The 14,687-nt window shown below is 30.7% G+C and overlaps 2 protein-coding genes and 3 long non-coding RNA genes across 8 annotated transcripts; 3 read left to right on the forward strand and 2 right to left on the reverse strand.

Moving 5' to 3' along the window:
- The first annotated feature begins 1,379 nt into the window (after positions 1–1,379).
- LOC124492793 (uncharacterized) lies at positions 1,380–6,041 on the forward strand. Of its 2 annotated transcripts, XR_012832180.1 has the most exons (7): positions 1,381–1,672; positions 1,730–1,887; positions 1,953–2,653; positions 2,794–3,943; positions 4,028–4,334; positions 4,422–5,316; positions 5,385–6,041. It is a non-coding gene; the product is annotated as an uncharacterized LOC124492793 (long non-coding RNA). The 2 variants fall into 2 exon arrangements; XR_012832179.1 differs by having other exon boundaries at positions 1,380–1,672; positions 1,953–3,943.
- Positions 6,042–6,247: 206 nt separating this feature from the next.
- Positions 6,248–9,471, forward strand: LOC124492790 (uncharacterized). Of its 3 annotated transcripts, none has more exons than XR_012832177.1 (3): positions 6,248–6,456; positions 8,169–8,267; positions 8,330–9,471. XR_012832177.1 is itself a non-coding variant. In XM_047055794.2 (3 exons), exons 1-3 carry the CDS (start codon positions 8,023–8,025, stop codon positions 8,342–8,344), a joined length of 204 nt encoding a protein of 67 aa, XP_046911750.2. In that variant the 5' UTR covers positions 7,785–8,022; the 3' UTR covers positions 8,345–9,471. The 3 variants fall into 3 exon arrangements, 1 of the variants encoding a protein (XP_046911750.2); XR_012832178.1 differs by lacking the exon at positions 6,248–6,456 and adding an exon at positions 7,508–7,766; XM_047055794.2 differs by lacking the exon at positions 6,248–6,456 and adding an exon at positions 7,785–8,112.
- LOC124492795 (uncharacterized) lies at positions 6,521–7,513 on the reverse strand. The gene is made up of 2 exons (XR_012832186.1): positions 6,934–7,513; positions 6,521–6,878 (listed from the first exon to the last, which is right to left on the reverse strand). It is a non-coding gene; the product is annotated as an uncharacterized LOC124492795 (long non-coding RNA).
- Positions 9,472–9,920: 449 nt separating the features above from the next.
- Positions 9,921–11,697, reverse strand: LOC124490078 (uncharacterized). The gene is made up of 3 exons (XR_012832181.1): positions 10,492–11,697; positions 10,279–10,436; positions 9,921–10,214 (listed from the first exon to the last, which is right to left on the reverse strand). It is a non-coding gene; the product is annotated as an uncharacterized LOC124490078 (long non-coding RNA).
- A 1,656-nt stretch (positions 11,698–13,353) lies between these two features.
- Positions 13,354–14,286, forward strand: LOC124495031 (pro-neuregulin-1, membrane-bound isoform). Its single transcript, XM_075730115.1, is given in 3 exon segments — positions 13,354–13,411; positions 13,472–13,768; positions 14,108–14,286. Coding segments are annotated over 3 exon segments (489 nt in total). The 3' UTR covers positions 14,242–14,286.
- The last annotated feature ends 401 nt before the right edge of the window (positions 14,287–14,687 follow it).

Consider the following 14,687-nt stretch of genomic DNA (forward strand, 5'->3'; position numbering starts at 1 on the left):
ATGTATTTTTGATTTATAAAATGATTTCTATGAGAAAAACCAAATATATCAATTGTATTTGATGAAATAACAATAATATCCAATACAATATGCAATTTTTGTTGTTTGTGTGCCCATGATCTTATATATAGGATGAAAGTTCAAAGTTCAATTTCTCGAAATATAAAAATTTTAAAAATGAAATGTCATAATTGTTTTTATCTCATGACTTATTTTCCTGTTTGCAAATGTATCTGATGTTTTACAAATTTTTACCAGTCCCGCCAACACTTCATCAATATTTTTTGCCGCCAGTGAATCAATAGCTTCTCGGTGTTTTTCGAATATTTCACCAATTTCTTTTTTTCGCCTATGATAAAAATTTAAGGCCTCGCGATTTTCTCGGCCCTGTGTACTGGTATGTATTATTATACAATTAAATTTAGAAGAAAATTTAGATATTATAAATGTGTATGTAAATAATTGGGGGGCAAATTTATAAGTGATTGGACAATTATGGTCCATACCACCATCCTCCCCAACAAATAGGTTTTATAAGTGAGGGGAAGGCAAATTTATAAGTGATTGTTCACTATCCACCCCCAACACTGACTATTTTTTAAATTACTTTATGCGCAAGTGTAAATGTGTATATGAATAATTGGGGGGCAAATTTATAAGTGATTGTCCACTATCCTCCCCAACAAATAGGTTTTATAAGTGAGGGGAAGGCAAATTTATAAGTGATTATGCGCAAACCACTATCCACCCCCAACACTGACTATTTTTTAAATTACTTTATGCGCAAGTGTGTATGTGTATATAAATAATTGGGGGGCAAATTTATAAGTGATTGTCCACTATCCTCCCCAACAAATAGGTTTTATAAGCGAGGAGGAGGCAAATTTATAAGTGATTATGCGCAAACCACTATCCACCCCCAACACTGACTATTTTTTATATTAACCCAGGCGGCCGCGATGGGATTTGAACCGACGTCGAATGTGTATATGCGTGTGTATGTGTTAATGTGTGTAAATGGGGGAGGCAAATTTATAAATGATGGGGTAATTTTCCCCCAGACCATTATCCTCCCCCATAATATAGAAAGTAATTATGGTCGTATATAACAATCATATTTTACGACATTACAGAAATACTTCGCTTAACGCTGCCCCGATTAGCGCTGTTTCGATATAACGCTTTGCAATTACATTGCATTGCAATACATTGTTACATTGTATATGAAGAGTAAAAATGCATTATGTAAATTATGCAAAAAAAACCCCGCTTTGCGCTGTTGTTTCGCTTTACGCTCAATATTTTTGGAACGTAACCCCGCGTTAAGCGGGGTATTACTGTATATTTGTATTATATCACTGTATATATGTAGCATTACTGGCTGCGCATGCTCCTGCCTATTTCTACTTTCCCCTATTTCGACCGAGAATGTCGGTGAGAGAGAACGAGCACGTTTTTCAGCCGAAAATTCCGAGTCAGGAACACTAACACACACAACTCGGCAACAAATAAAAATTCGATTTTCACAAACGATCCCACGACATATTTATTATTAAATATTGTTCGTTTTGCATTCAATTGATTCTCACTACAACAATGGTTCATCATTATTATCAATTTGTAGAAACCATAAAGGTGATAGTCCAATTGTATCAGTAAAAAAGATGAATAGGTTTGTTAAATATTTATATGTTTCAAATTAAATTGGTTATAATTTTTTTTCTGTTAGCTGTTCGCTATTTTTAGGCATTGGTAATCTTTTGGTTTGGTTTCCATTATTACGTTATTTTGCCTATTTTCAATCATACAACATTCTCTTATTGTAACATTGAAGAAATCTTTTCCAAACGTTTTGCGGTTCTGTCTCTGTGCATTTTTAGTTTATGGGTTAGTGTAATTGTTCATCATTAGTTTATAAAAAAAAATTGTTTAAAAATTTTATCATTTTACAGAGGATTTTGTTTTTGTGGTTGGGTCGTTTTGGGTCCTCATCATCTCAAATTTCGTACGCTTAGTTCAACATTGGAATGTTTGTTTTCACTTATAAACGGTGATGATATGTTTGCTACATTTTTTCCACTGATGTGAAAAAAGTCTTATATGGTGGTTTAGTCGCATTTATCTTTATCTTTTCATTTCATTGTCCATATATGTGATAGTCTCGTTGCCATAATACTCGATGCATACGAACGGTTCCTATTTTTTTTTTAATAACATGAAAACTTTTTTTAATTTTTATTTAAGAAACTTTTATTTATGATTGAAATTTTTGAAAACAAAATTTTAAAAATACTTGCGCATTCACTGTCTGATCAGACAATTTGCATCTTATTTCTTAAAGATCAATGTCATTGGAGACAGTGAAGCGCAAATGATGGTTTTAACAGCAATTGGTTCAAAAAAAAATACTTAAAACAATAATGTGCAACAATTGATTGATAATATATAATCATAAAATTTGAATTAGTAATTAAAAAATAGGAAATAAAAGAAAAGTATCACATATTTTGTTGTGTATGTCAGGGAATTTTATGAAAACCATAACAATCCCACAGATCGAAATCCGAATGATCGAGCATCAAAGGATGCGACAAACATTCATAAACATGTAAATGTAAATATAATTTGTTAGAATTACATTTGTTCTTTAAGTGTATCGAGCAATATTAATATTGCTCGATACACTTCTGGTAGATAAATTTTATGTTTATGTTGTATTATTTGTTATTGTAATACAATTTGTTGTAATAAAATTGTTATATTGTGGTTATTTTGTAACGTCAATAAAAATAGTATATCGAATTATCGAATATTCGGAGTATTGATTTTTATGATACTGAATCAAATGATCCAAATTCATAAATTGTTTATGTAAAACTGTTGGAATTATTTGTTCAATAATTCCAACACTCCTCTTGTGGAAATAAAGATTGGAACGTCACAAAAACTACAACAAATGACTTGACTTCCAACTTTGACCATAGAAAGGTTCCCTTTACCGCAATATCGATATGGTTGCCTTTCTAGGATTAAACCAGTCCACGTCTATGACTTGCTCTTTGAACAAATTTCCAATCATATGATATCTAAAAACGATATATTTCAATCTTGAGGCAACAGCCACTTGTTTTTATCATCAAATGTTATTGGTGAAATCAATAGCTGAACCGATGCAGAAGCAAATGATGTCATTAGACCATCCATTTTTTTAGGTAATAACCATTTGCCTAGTAGTCTTTTTAAAACCTTTTGGTTTTTGAAAAAAGTAGGAGCTTCACTGTCTTCGATGACATTGATCAATAGTGGACCAATAAGCTCGCCAATGATTTTTGAAACAATGACAATTGGCTATTTGTCCGTTATATTGAAAATCAAAATCAAGTGTCGTGTTTCGTGGACGATGTAAATAAAAATTTTTGCTTGATTTGATGAATCCACCACTAGTGTATCGAGCAAAATTTAATTTAGCTGTGAATTTTGAATGGAACCATCAATTACCACTAATAATGGGATCCTATTTGTGTAATCATATACACTTGTAGCGTTATTATTAATACAATTTAATGATGATAAAATATTGCCAAAAATCCTTGTTGTGAAAACAATTGTTTCAGCACCATTTATATCTTGATGTGGGATCAGAAACGTTCTTCCACGGCCATTGTTAAAAAAAATTATTTCATCACTTTACATATTGATTTCGATTTTAATAATGGTCATTTTTTGATCACAAATTTTATCATCAGCAATATTTACAAGAATTTCATCAAAAATTTTATATAATTGGGGCACATATGAAACATCACGTAAAACCATTCCATCTTGACTGTCATATACCCACATTTGCTAATGATAATAAGATTTATCAATTAAATGATTGAATTCTTAATGATCAAAAGATATCTTACCTTGGTGACTTTCTCAACGGATCCAATATTTGGACGTATGTAACATTCACAATTTATAAACTTTATTTCTGGAATTGAATTATTGAATAATAAATTATAATTACAATGATTAAAAATAGATTACGTACCATATGTTGGTATCGTTTTTAAATTCACAAAAATCAAAAAAATCAATATAATTTAATATGACAAACACTCATCACTCTCTGACAAAAGTTCGATACATGTGCTTTTTTATATTTTATCTTCATTCATATATGACGTTCCGCTACAGACGTAACAAGATATGTTCTATGTTTCCTCGATTTTTGTCAAGTTGTTTTAACTATCAATGCAAGTTCCAACACGTATTCAAAGGCTGTATGGACATTTTCGATCTTTGTGTGGTCACTAATTTTGTTCTATCCAGATAAAAATGGTGCTAAAGTAACTATAATTGATCAATTCGATTTCTAGAATTTTATTATTTTTCAAAATTTGCTTTTCCACTAACATTATCTTTTTTTACTCTAGTTTTTTTTTCGAAGAGTCGGCCAATGAACAGCATAATAAATCTAATAATGTTTGAAAATAAATCTAAACAATCGGAAAAACAGAACCGAAAAATAAGGATAAACCTTTGGTCAACGAAATTTCATTTCGAAAGAATGTAATCATCAATTCATTCACGGATAATATCCTTGTTGACATATTGAAACATGACTATCAACTTTCAATCATACACGAATTCATCTACTTGTCTTATTCTGTTTAATAATGAAACAAAGAATTTATGTGCTAAACAAATTGCTCAATCATATAATCGTTGAATCATCTTATTGATATGTTGGAAAATGGATCATATTTGTGGATTATTACATATGAGAAACAAAAAACGATCAATTTCGACTTACCAAAAATGGATGTGGCATCATCAATTCTATTGATTGATTATTAATCGTCAAATTGTTGTCTTATATGGAAACATTTTGATAAATGATACAATTCGTTGGTCAGCATATCAAACTGTATACGATATCCAGAAATCGACAAATCATGTTTTCTGTTGATACATAGAATGTATGCTTTTTCGTCGAAAAGAATGGCATAAGTCGTTTGTTGGAAATATCATCACAATGCTTTATTTTTCCTGGTTCTATTCCAATGGCTACCTTGATCATTCGTCATATGATCGAACACAGTTTATTATTGAAAACATCAATGGATATGATTCTTTGTGCTCAAACAAATCCACCACCGAATTCTATACGTGAACTAAGATTATTTGTATTGTCGTTTCAGTCTCGCTGTCCATATATTGTGATAGTGATATATCTAAAAAATCGACATTCAATTTTATAATGTACTACACTCACTGACTGCATCGCACCAAATGACACAGGTATCATAACAATAACACAATCATCAGGTAAGTAAACTTTGGTTATTTCATTGTGTCAAATTTTTGAATAACCAAACTTTTTATTCCAATTTTAGCTCCACCTGCTTACGATACGAATGGTTGACCATTCCAAGTTGATGGACAGACATGCAAGCTTTTCGGTTAGAAATGTTGATGGTTCTAGTTATGGTTATGGCAGCAGCAAAGGGTAGTTTCAGTCATCAATTCTCTAATGCAATTTTACTACCGTTGTTCATTTCGAGGAAAAAAACCTATAAGACTACAAGGCCCTTTCATCTATTTTGGCTCTTGGTCCTAGTGATCATTCATGATAGTCAAATCAGTTCAATTTGATTCTTTCTGTGTAAATCGACAGAGGATCATCATCTTATAGTTCAATCAAAAAGACCGATACAATCAGAACCAGATCTACCAACGATTTGAACCAACCAACAATCTTAATTATTCGTCTGTGAAAATGTTTTGAACATGATTATATTTCTTTGGCCCAAACTTTTCCTGAACAATTATCAATAGAAGGAAATAATAATGTTCATGTATAGACTGGTTTACAATAAAAACTAACCGATGACAAGAAACGAGTCAGCGGTCAAAAGAAAACGATCATGATCTGGCGTTATTTCATTTTTTTAAAACTATTTGTCTGTTTTCCTATAAACTGTTGTTTTAATTATTTCATTATGTTTAAAGTCGTTTATGAATAAAGATCATCTTTTAAAAAATTCCCTAAACGGTTCGTTTGTTTGTTATGTTTGCTAAATCAAAGATCAACAAAGAAGAGTGGTATTGAGAAACCACCCCCAAATTTTTTTTTATTTTTTTTTTAAATTTTTTTTAAAAAGCAAGTAATTCCATTCTAAGCTTTCTTTGTTCAAAATATATCGAAATTCTAATATTTATTCAATTACTATCTTTTTTTTCATTCTTTTAGCTACATCATTAAATTTTCAAACTGTATCTTTCATGGAAAATCATATCATTTAATTAAGAAAAGCTCTGTTTGAAATTAACTGATCGTTTCATTCGCATAATTACACATATTATTACAATGGCATTAACACCCCGGCTGCTGATAATCAAGATCATTTGTTGGCCATACTCGAATTTTAGAATTTGATGTCAAACGACGATATTTCCACCAAGATAGTAAGTTACCCGTCAATATTCACATGTTTTAGAAGATGAAAATTTTAAATATTTGCCATATTCATTTCACTTTTAACTCAATGACCAATAATAATGATTTTTAATGTTCAAATGAGAGAATACAGATAGTGAGACAAAGAGACAAAAAAAAGAACGAGACAGAATGGTTGTTTTGTTTGAAAATGTATTTTTAAAATAATTTTTGAGCAATTTATGAACCAACAAAAAGAATTTTTTGCTTTGTTTTGCAAATATAATCACAATTAAGATCAATCTATTAGATCAAATCAATGTTGTGGTTTATGATTTTTTCAACCAAATCCAAAACCTTTGAAACATTCGTAGATTTCTTTTAGTAGCATCATACGTGATTTATCATAAGTTTCATAGTTAAACAGGTGGTAGGATCCAATTGATTGATACTAAAATTTGACCAATAAAAAAAATTAGTTAACTTTATCAGAAATTGAAAAAAACTTATCATGTTTGTTAATCGATCATCTAAATGGATCTGAAATTTTTGTTGACCATTCACACATACACCTAAACTGTGCAGTGAACCATTTCGATGTGTCGGTCGATTCTGGTAATTATTTATACAATGAAATAGATTTCGAATTAATTCGACGAAAATTTTATGTTGTCGTTGTCGTTGTTGTCGTCGTTAGCGATATCTTTGTCTTTGTTCGCAACAGCGTTGTTATTGTTGTTGTTGTTGATGATATAATTGGATATAAACAACATCGATCCATACGATTAATACGTTGTTCTGGATGATGACGATGATCCGGCTGCTGTGTTATTATTGATCCAGCCTGTTTCAGTTGATGATGTTGAACATCATTTGGGTTATCCAATTGATTATTTAGATCGATAGCAGAACATGTTGCATTTGTTCGCATATTGGCTGGCTGGTGTCCATCACTCGTTAAGAAAATCTTTTGATCGAATTTTAATAATGATTAACATTTTAGTATTGAAAAAAAATTCATATTCTTTTTTATTGAGAATAGGAATAATAATGAAATTTTGATCGCAGTAAACTATTTCTACTTAAGCAGGGTTATTGGTTAAAATAACCAAATAAACAATAGCGAAGCAAATATTATCAATATTTTAACCAACAAGCAGATTTTCTTTGTTCGTTTTCAACTAAATTTTTTTTTGGTTTTGTAATTTCATCATCATCGATCTGCCAAAAAACATACACACATAATCATTCATCAACAAATTAGTGAGATTGAAAGAAAAAGCCAACGATAAAATTTTTTTCCCTTATAATGGATGATTTTCCCAATAGACCTCTGAAGGTTTGTATGCGTGTGTGTCATTCGATTATTGATCATAAATTTATCATCAAATTGTTGATAGTGGTAGTGGAATCAAAATACAAATATTTTCCATATAAAACATATATTTAGCATCATATCATTTATGATGCTGTTGATGATGATGAAATTTCATCATCAATATAATTTTTCATTGTTTTAATTATTTAGCTATTAGTATAGAAAAATTCTGATCGAATGAATCCAATTCGATTAATTAGATTAATAAAATCTCAGGATGTCATTGAATTGTTCATTTTGTCTACAACAACGACGGCGATTGTTTTTGCAAACAAAATATTCTTATCAATTTGTCTGCAGAAATATTGTAATGAAATCCTTCGATAATCTGCTAATTTTCTAATTTTTCATCCATTCACACAGGCACAAGGCAGTAGTCAAAAAAGTCGAATAGACGAGCCATGTCAGATAGAACATATCTTGTTACGTCCAAATATTGGATCCGTTGAGAAAGTCACCAAGGTAAGATATCTTTTGATCATTAAGAATTCAATCATTTAATTGATAAATCTTATTATCATTAGCAAATGTGGGTATGACAGTCAAGATGGAATGGTTTTACGTGATGTTTCATATGTGCCCCAATTATATAAAATTTTTGATGAAATTCTTGTAAATATTGCTGATGATAAAATTTGTGATCAAAAAATGACCATTATTAAAATCGAAATCAATATGGAAAGTGATGAAATAATTTTTTTTAACAATGGCCGTGGAAGAACGTTTCTGATCCCACATCAAGATATAAATGGTGCTGAAACAATTGTTTTCACAACAAGGATTTTTGGCAATATTTTATCATCATTAAATTGTATTAATAATAACGCTACAAGTGTATATGATTACACAAATAGGATCCCATTATTAGTGGTAATTGATTTCCATTCAAAATTCACAGCTAAATTAAATTTTGCTCGATACACTAGTGGTGGATTCATCAAATCAAGCAAAAATTTTTATTTACATCGTCCACGAAACACGACACTTGATTTTGATTTTCAATATAACGGACAAATAGCCAATTGTCATTGTTTCAAAAATCATTGGCGAGCTTATTGGTCCACTATTGATCAATGTCATCGAAGACAGTGAAGCTCCTACTTTTTTCAAAAACCAAAAGGTTTTAAAAAGACTACTAGGCAAATGGTTATTACCTAAAAAAATGGATGGTCTAATGACATCATTTGCTTCTGCATCGGTTCAGCTATTGATTTCACCAATAACATTTGATGATAAAAACAAGTGGCTGTTGCCTCAAGATTGAAATATATCGTTTTTAGATATCATATGATTGGAAATTTGTTCAAAGAGCAAGTCATAGACGTGGACTGGTTTAATCCTAGAAAGGCAACCATATCGATATTGCGGTAAAGGGAACCTTTCTATGGTCAAAGTTGGAAGTCAAGTCATTTGTTGTAGTTTTTGTGACGTTCCAATCTTTATTTCCACAAGAGGAGTGTTGGAATTATTGAACAAATAATTCCAACAGTTTTACATAAACAATTTATGAATTTGGATCATTTGATTCAGTATCATAAAAATCAATACTCCGAATATTCGATAATTCGATACTATTTTTATTGACGTTACAACATAACCACAATATAACAATTTTATTACAACAAATTGTATTACAATAACAAATAATACAACATAAACATAAAATTTATCTACCAGAAGTGTATCGAGCAATATTAATATTGCTCGATACACTTAAAGAACAAATGTAATTCTAACAAATTATATTTACATTTACATGTTTATGAATGTTTGTCGCATCCTTTGATGCTCGATCATTCGATTTCGATCTGTGGGATTGTTATGGTTTTCATAAAATTCCCTGACATACACAACAAAATATGTGATACTTTTCTTTTATTTCGCATTTTTTAATTACTAATTCAAATTTTATGATTATATATTATCAATCAATTGTTGCACATTATTGTTTTAAGTATTTTTTTTTTTTTTGAACCAATTGCTGTTAAAACCATCATTTGCGCTTCACTGTCTCCAATGACATTGATCTTTAAGAAATAAGATGCAAATTGTCTGATCAGACAGTGAATGCGCAAGTATTTTTAAAATTTTGTTTTCAAAAATTTCAATCATAAATAAAAATTAAAAAAAGTTTTCATGTTATTAAAAAAAAAATAGGAACCGTTCGTATGCATCGAGTATTATGGCAATGAACAACGAGACTATCACATATATGGACAATGAAATGAAAAGATAAAGATAAATGCGACTAAACCACCATATAAGACTTTTTTCACATAAGTGGAAAAAAATGTAGCAAACATATCATCACCGTTTATAAGTGAAAACAAACATTCCAATGTTGAACTAATCGTACGAAATTTGAGATGATGAGGACCAAAAACGACCCAACCACAAAAACAAAATCCTCTGTAAAATGATAAAATTTTTAAACAATTTTTTTAATAAACTAATGATGAACAATTACACTAACCCATAAACTAAAAATGCACAGAGACAGAACCGCAAAACGTTTGGAAAAGATTTCTTCAATGTTACAATAAGAGAATGTTGTATGATTGAAAATAGGCAAAATAACGTAATAATGGAAACAAAACCAAAAGATTACCAATGCCTAAAAATAGCGAACAGCTAACAGAAAAAAAATTATAACCAATTTAATTTGAAACATAAATATTTAACAAACCTATTCATCTTTTTTACTGATACAATTGGACTATCACCTTTATGGTTTCTACAAATTGATAATAATGATGAACCATTGTTGTAGTGAGAATCAATTGAATGCAAAACGAACAATATTTAATAATAAATATGTCGTGGGATCGTTTGTGAAAATCGAATTTTTATTTGTTGCCGAGTTGTGTGTGTTAGTGTTCCTGACTCGGAATTTTCGGCTGAAAAACGTGCTCGTTCTCTCTCACCGACATTCTCGGTCGAAATAGGGGAAAGTAGAAATAGGCAGGAGCATGCGCAGCCAGTAATGCTACATATATACAGTGATATAATACAAATATACAGTAATACCCCGCTTAACGCGGGGTTACGTTCCAAAAATATTGAGCGTAAAGCGAAACAACAGCGCAAAGCGGGGTTATTTTTGCATAATTTACATAATGCATTTTTACTCTTCATATACAATGTAACAATGTATTGCAATGTAATGTAATTGCAAAGCGTTATATCGAAACAGCGCTAATCGGGGCAGCGTTAAGCGAAGTATTTCTGTAATGTCGTAAAATATGATTGTTATATACGACCATAATTACGTTCTATATTATGGGGGAGGATAATGGTCTGGGGGAAAATTACCCCATCATTTATAAATTTGCCTCCCCCATTTACACACATTAACACATATACACGCATATACACATTCGACGTCGGTTCAAATCCCATCGCGGCCGCCTGGGTTAATATAAAAAATAGTCAGTGCTGGGGGTGGATAGTGGTTTGCGCATAATCACTTATAAATTTGCCTCCCCCTCGCTTATAAAACCTATTTGTTGGGGAGGATAGTGGACAATCACTTATAAATTTGCCCCCCAATTATTTATATACACATACACACTTGCGCATAAATAATTTAAAAAATAGTCAGTGTTGGGGGTGGATAGTGGACAATCACTTATAAATTGGCCTCCCCCTTGCTTATAAAACCTATTTGTTGGGGAGGATAGTGGACAATCACTTATAAATTTGCCCCCCAATTATTTATATACACATACACACTTGCGCATAAATAATTTAAAAAATAGTCAGTGTTGGGGGTGGATAGTGGACAATCACTTATAAATTTGCCTCCCCCTCGCTTATAAAACCTATTTGTTGGGGAGGATAGTGGTAGGGACCATAATTGTCCGATCACTTATAAATTTGCCCCCCAATTATTTATTAAACAAATTAATCTCAAGTATCAAAATATGACTTTATTGATGGAACGACAAAAACGAATTAATAATTACAACTATCATTTAAATCACACAACACTTTATGTGTTGACTTTTTGTACTCGCTGTCTTTGTGCAAAAATGCTCGTTTTTTCTCAAGTTTCGTCTTGTTCATTTTTGATGAAATGATCATGAAATTCTCAACCATATCGAGTTATGATGATTATTTGGTACTGACAAATGTTAACCAATATTTCGGGTATGTCTCATGTTATGATAAATTTCACCTTGCAGTGTACACCGCAGACTTTCGTCTCTGTGTCTCTGTGCAGAAGTTAATCAAATTGAAAACGAGGTTTATGAATATTTCCTACGTGACCTATCACATGGAACAAAATATGAAATCTTTGTTAAAACTTAAATTTTGGCCGGAAGTGGACCACAATCACAAGTAGTGCTGAAACGTACACTTGATGGAGATATACCACCTGCACAACTTCTAATTGCAAAAGGAAACCACGTCAAATTCTATTTCATTACGATGGCATCAAGGAGATAATCGTGATTCGATTACAAAAAAAACAAGACAAGGTTTGCTTTTAATTTAATTGTGGTATCGAATTTGAGGTTTAGATTAAATTCTAAATTTTTCATCATAATTTTCACCAAAACGCGGCGCTAATTATCTTATTCAAAACTTGATTTTGAATTTTCTGTCCAAAATACTTTTTTCGATTGTGTTACTCACATTCAATGTTTGGTTACAAGAAATTTGCCTGTGAAAATGCTGAATTTTATTTCCAAGTTTTTCGCTTTGATCATTTTTATTTCATCTGTTCACAGAGATGGTAAGTCTGTTTGTCAATTATTCATTGCTTCAATTAATTCAATTTTTTATCTTTTTAAATCTAGAATCTCCAGTACTCGTTAAACTTTATTCAAAAAATGAACAAACCAAAGGTTCAGACCTTGTGTTGACTTGTAATGTTGCCAAAGGCAGTAAACCATTACGCAACATTTCACAAACAATGTATATTAATGAACAGGACTGAGGGAGAAACCATTGATTTATTAACAATAATAATTTTATTAACGGTGATTTTTTCAACTTTTTACTTTCATTCAATTGCTGCTGGTAATTCATTTGAATTTTTGTTTTCGATGTTTCTGAATAATTATTTTCGATAATAATTTTAGCCAAACCAATTTTGAATAAATTTCCTTCATCTGAAATTAATCTTTCCATTGATTCATCATACATATTACCATGTTCCATTTCATCAGGATCGACATCAATATTTTTTGAATGGTACAAATATGATCATAAGAAATTATCTTCGATTGAATATAAAATTGATAATTATGATACAATGTCATCGATTGTATTCAAACGTCTTAATTCAAATGATACCGGAACCTATACATGTAATGACAGGAATGTTCATGGTACTGATTCGATTACAACAAAACTTGTCATACAAGGTTTGATTGCTATTTATTATAATCGTGATTTGCTTGACCAATAGGTGGCCCTTTTAATGCATAATTTGTTTTACCAAAAATTAATTTTTTCTGGTCATCTTCATTTTTTTCTACTTGAATTGTTTATCATTTTGTTGTTGTTGTGATGTGTTGTGAAATGTTTAAAAACATTCACAATGTTTAAATTGTTGCTGTTTTTCTGTATTTCATTTACGGTTATTTATGCTTCAAAAGGTTGGAGAATTTTTTTTCTAATTTTACGTTTCTAATGTAAATCCCTTGTTTTCCCTTCAGATGCGCCTCGAATTTCTAAATTGTTTTCAACAGAATTGAATCAATCTGAAGGATCAGTATTGAATATTCCATGTTCGGTTATCAGTGGTTCAACACCACTATCGTTCAAATGGTTTAAAAATGAATAAGAATTACTTAGACATAGAAATCCGGAATTATCATATCAGATTAAAACAGATAATTTTCTATCATTTTTAACCATTTTGAAATTGAAAGCTTCTGATTCTGGAAATTATTCCTGTATCGTAGGCAATCAGTTTGGAATCGATATTCAATGGACATTGCTTCAAGTGAAAGGTAGTTGTTTGTTTTTCCGTTTGTTTGTTTGTTTTTGATCATGTTTTCGGCCAAAACGCGGCGCTATTGATTCAGTTTTAAATCATTATTTTTTTTATCTAAATTTACCATTGTTTGATTGTTTTCACATAATGCTGTCTCTTTCTGTTCATCATAATAATCATAAGGCATTTTTCAAAATGTTTTGTCGGTTTAGTGGTCATATCATTTTAAAATGGTCTATTCAATTCATCATTTTGTTAATATTCCACACGTTAATTATTAACGGAAATGGTAAGTTAAAACTAATTGAATTCACTTGACTTGAATTAATTTATTTCCTCTGTTTTTTTCTAACAGAATCACCATTACTTTTGAAACAATTTGCTCATTTAACTTCGGTAAAAGGATCAGATATAGTGTTCACTTGTAATGTGGCCAAAAAGTCAACACATGAAGTGTTGTGTGATTTAAATGATAGTTGTAATTATTAATTCGTTTTTTTCGTTCGATCAATAAAGTCATATTTTGATACTCGAGATTAATTTGTTTAATAAATAATTGGGGGGCAAATTTATAAATGATTGAACAATTATGGTCCATATCACCATCCTCCCCAACAAATAGGTTTTATAAGCGAGGGGGAGGCAAATTTATAAGTGATTGTGCGCAAACCACTATCCACCCCCAACACTGACTATTTTTTATATTAACCCATTAATGCCCATCATCCTATATATAGGATATTTACTTGAAGATGAATAATTTCAAAACTATTCATTCAATTTTTATAAAATTAAAAGCGTTTTATTTCACGTTTATTTAGCTTAAAAATGATATATAACTCATCTGTATTATCTGTCGTGAAGCGGGTCGTCCTCGATGAACGGGCCTTGCTTTTGGCGGCTAATCCTACAGAAAAAGAGCGAGCAAGTGTGTG

This window comes from Dermatophagoides farinae, chromosome 4 (assembly GCF_024713945.1).
Source record: "Dermatophagoides farinae isolate YC_2012a chromosome 4, ASM2471394v1, whole genome shotgun sequence".
Taxonomy (NCBI): Eukaryota; Metazoa; Arthropoda; class Arachnida; order Sarcoptiformes; family Pyroglyphidae; genus Dermatophagoides; species Dermatophagoides farinae.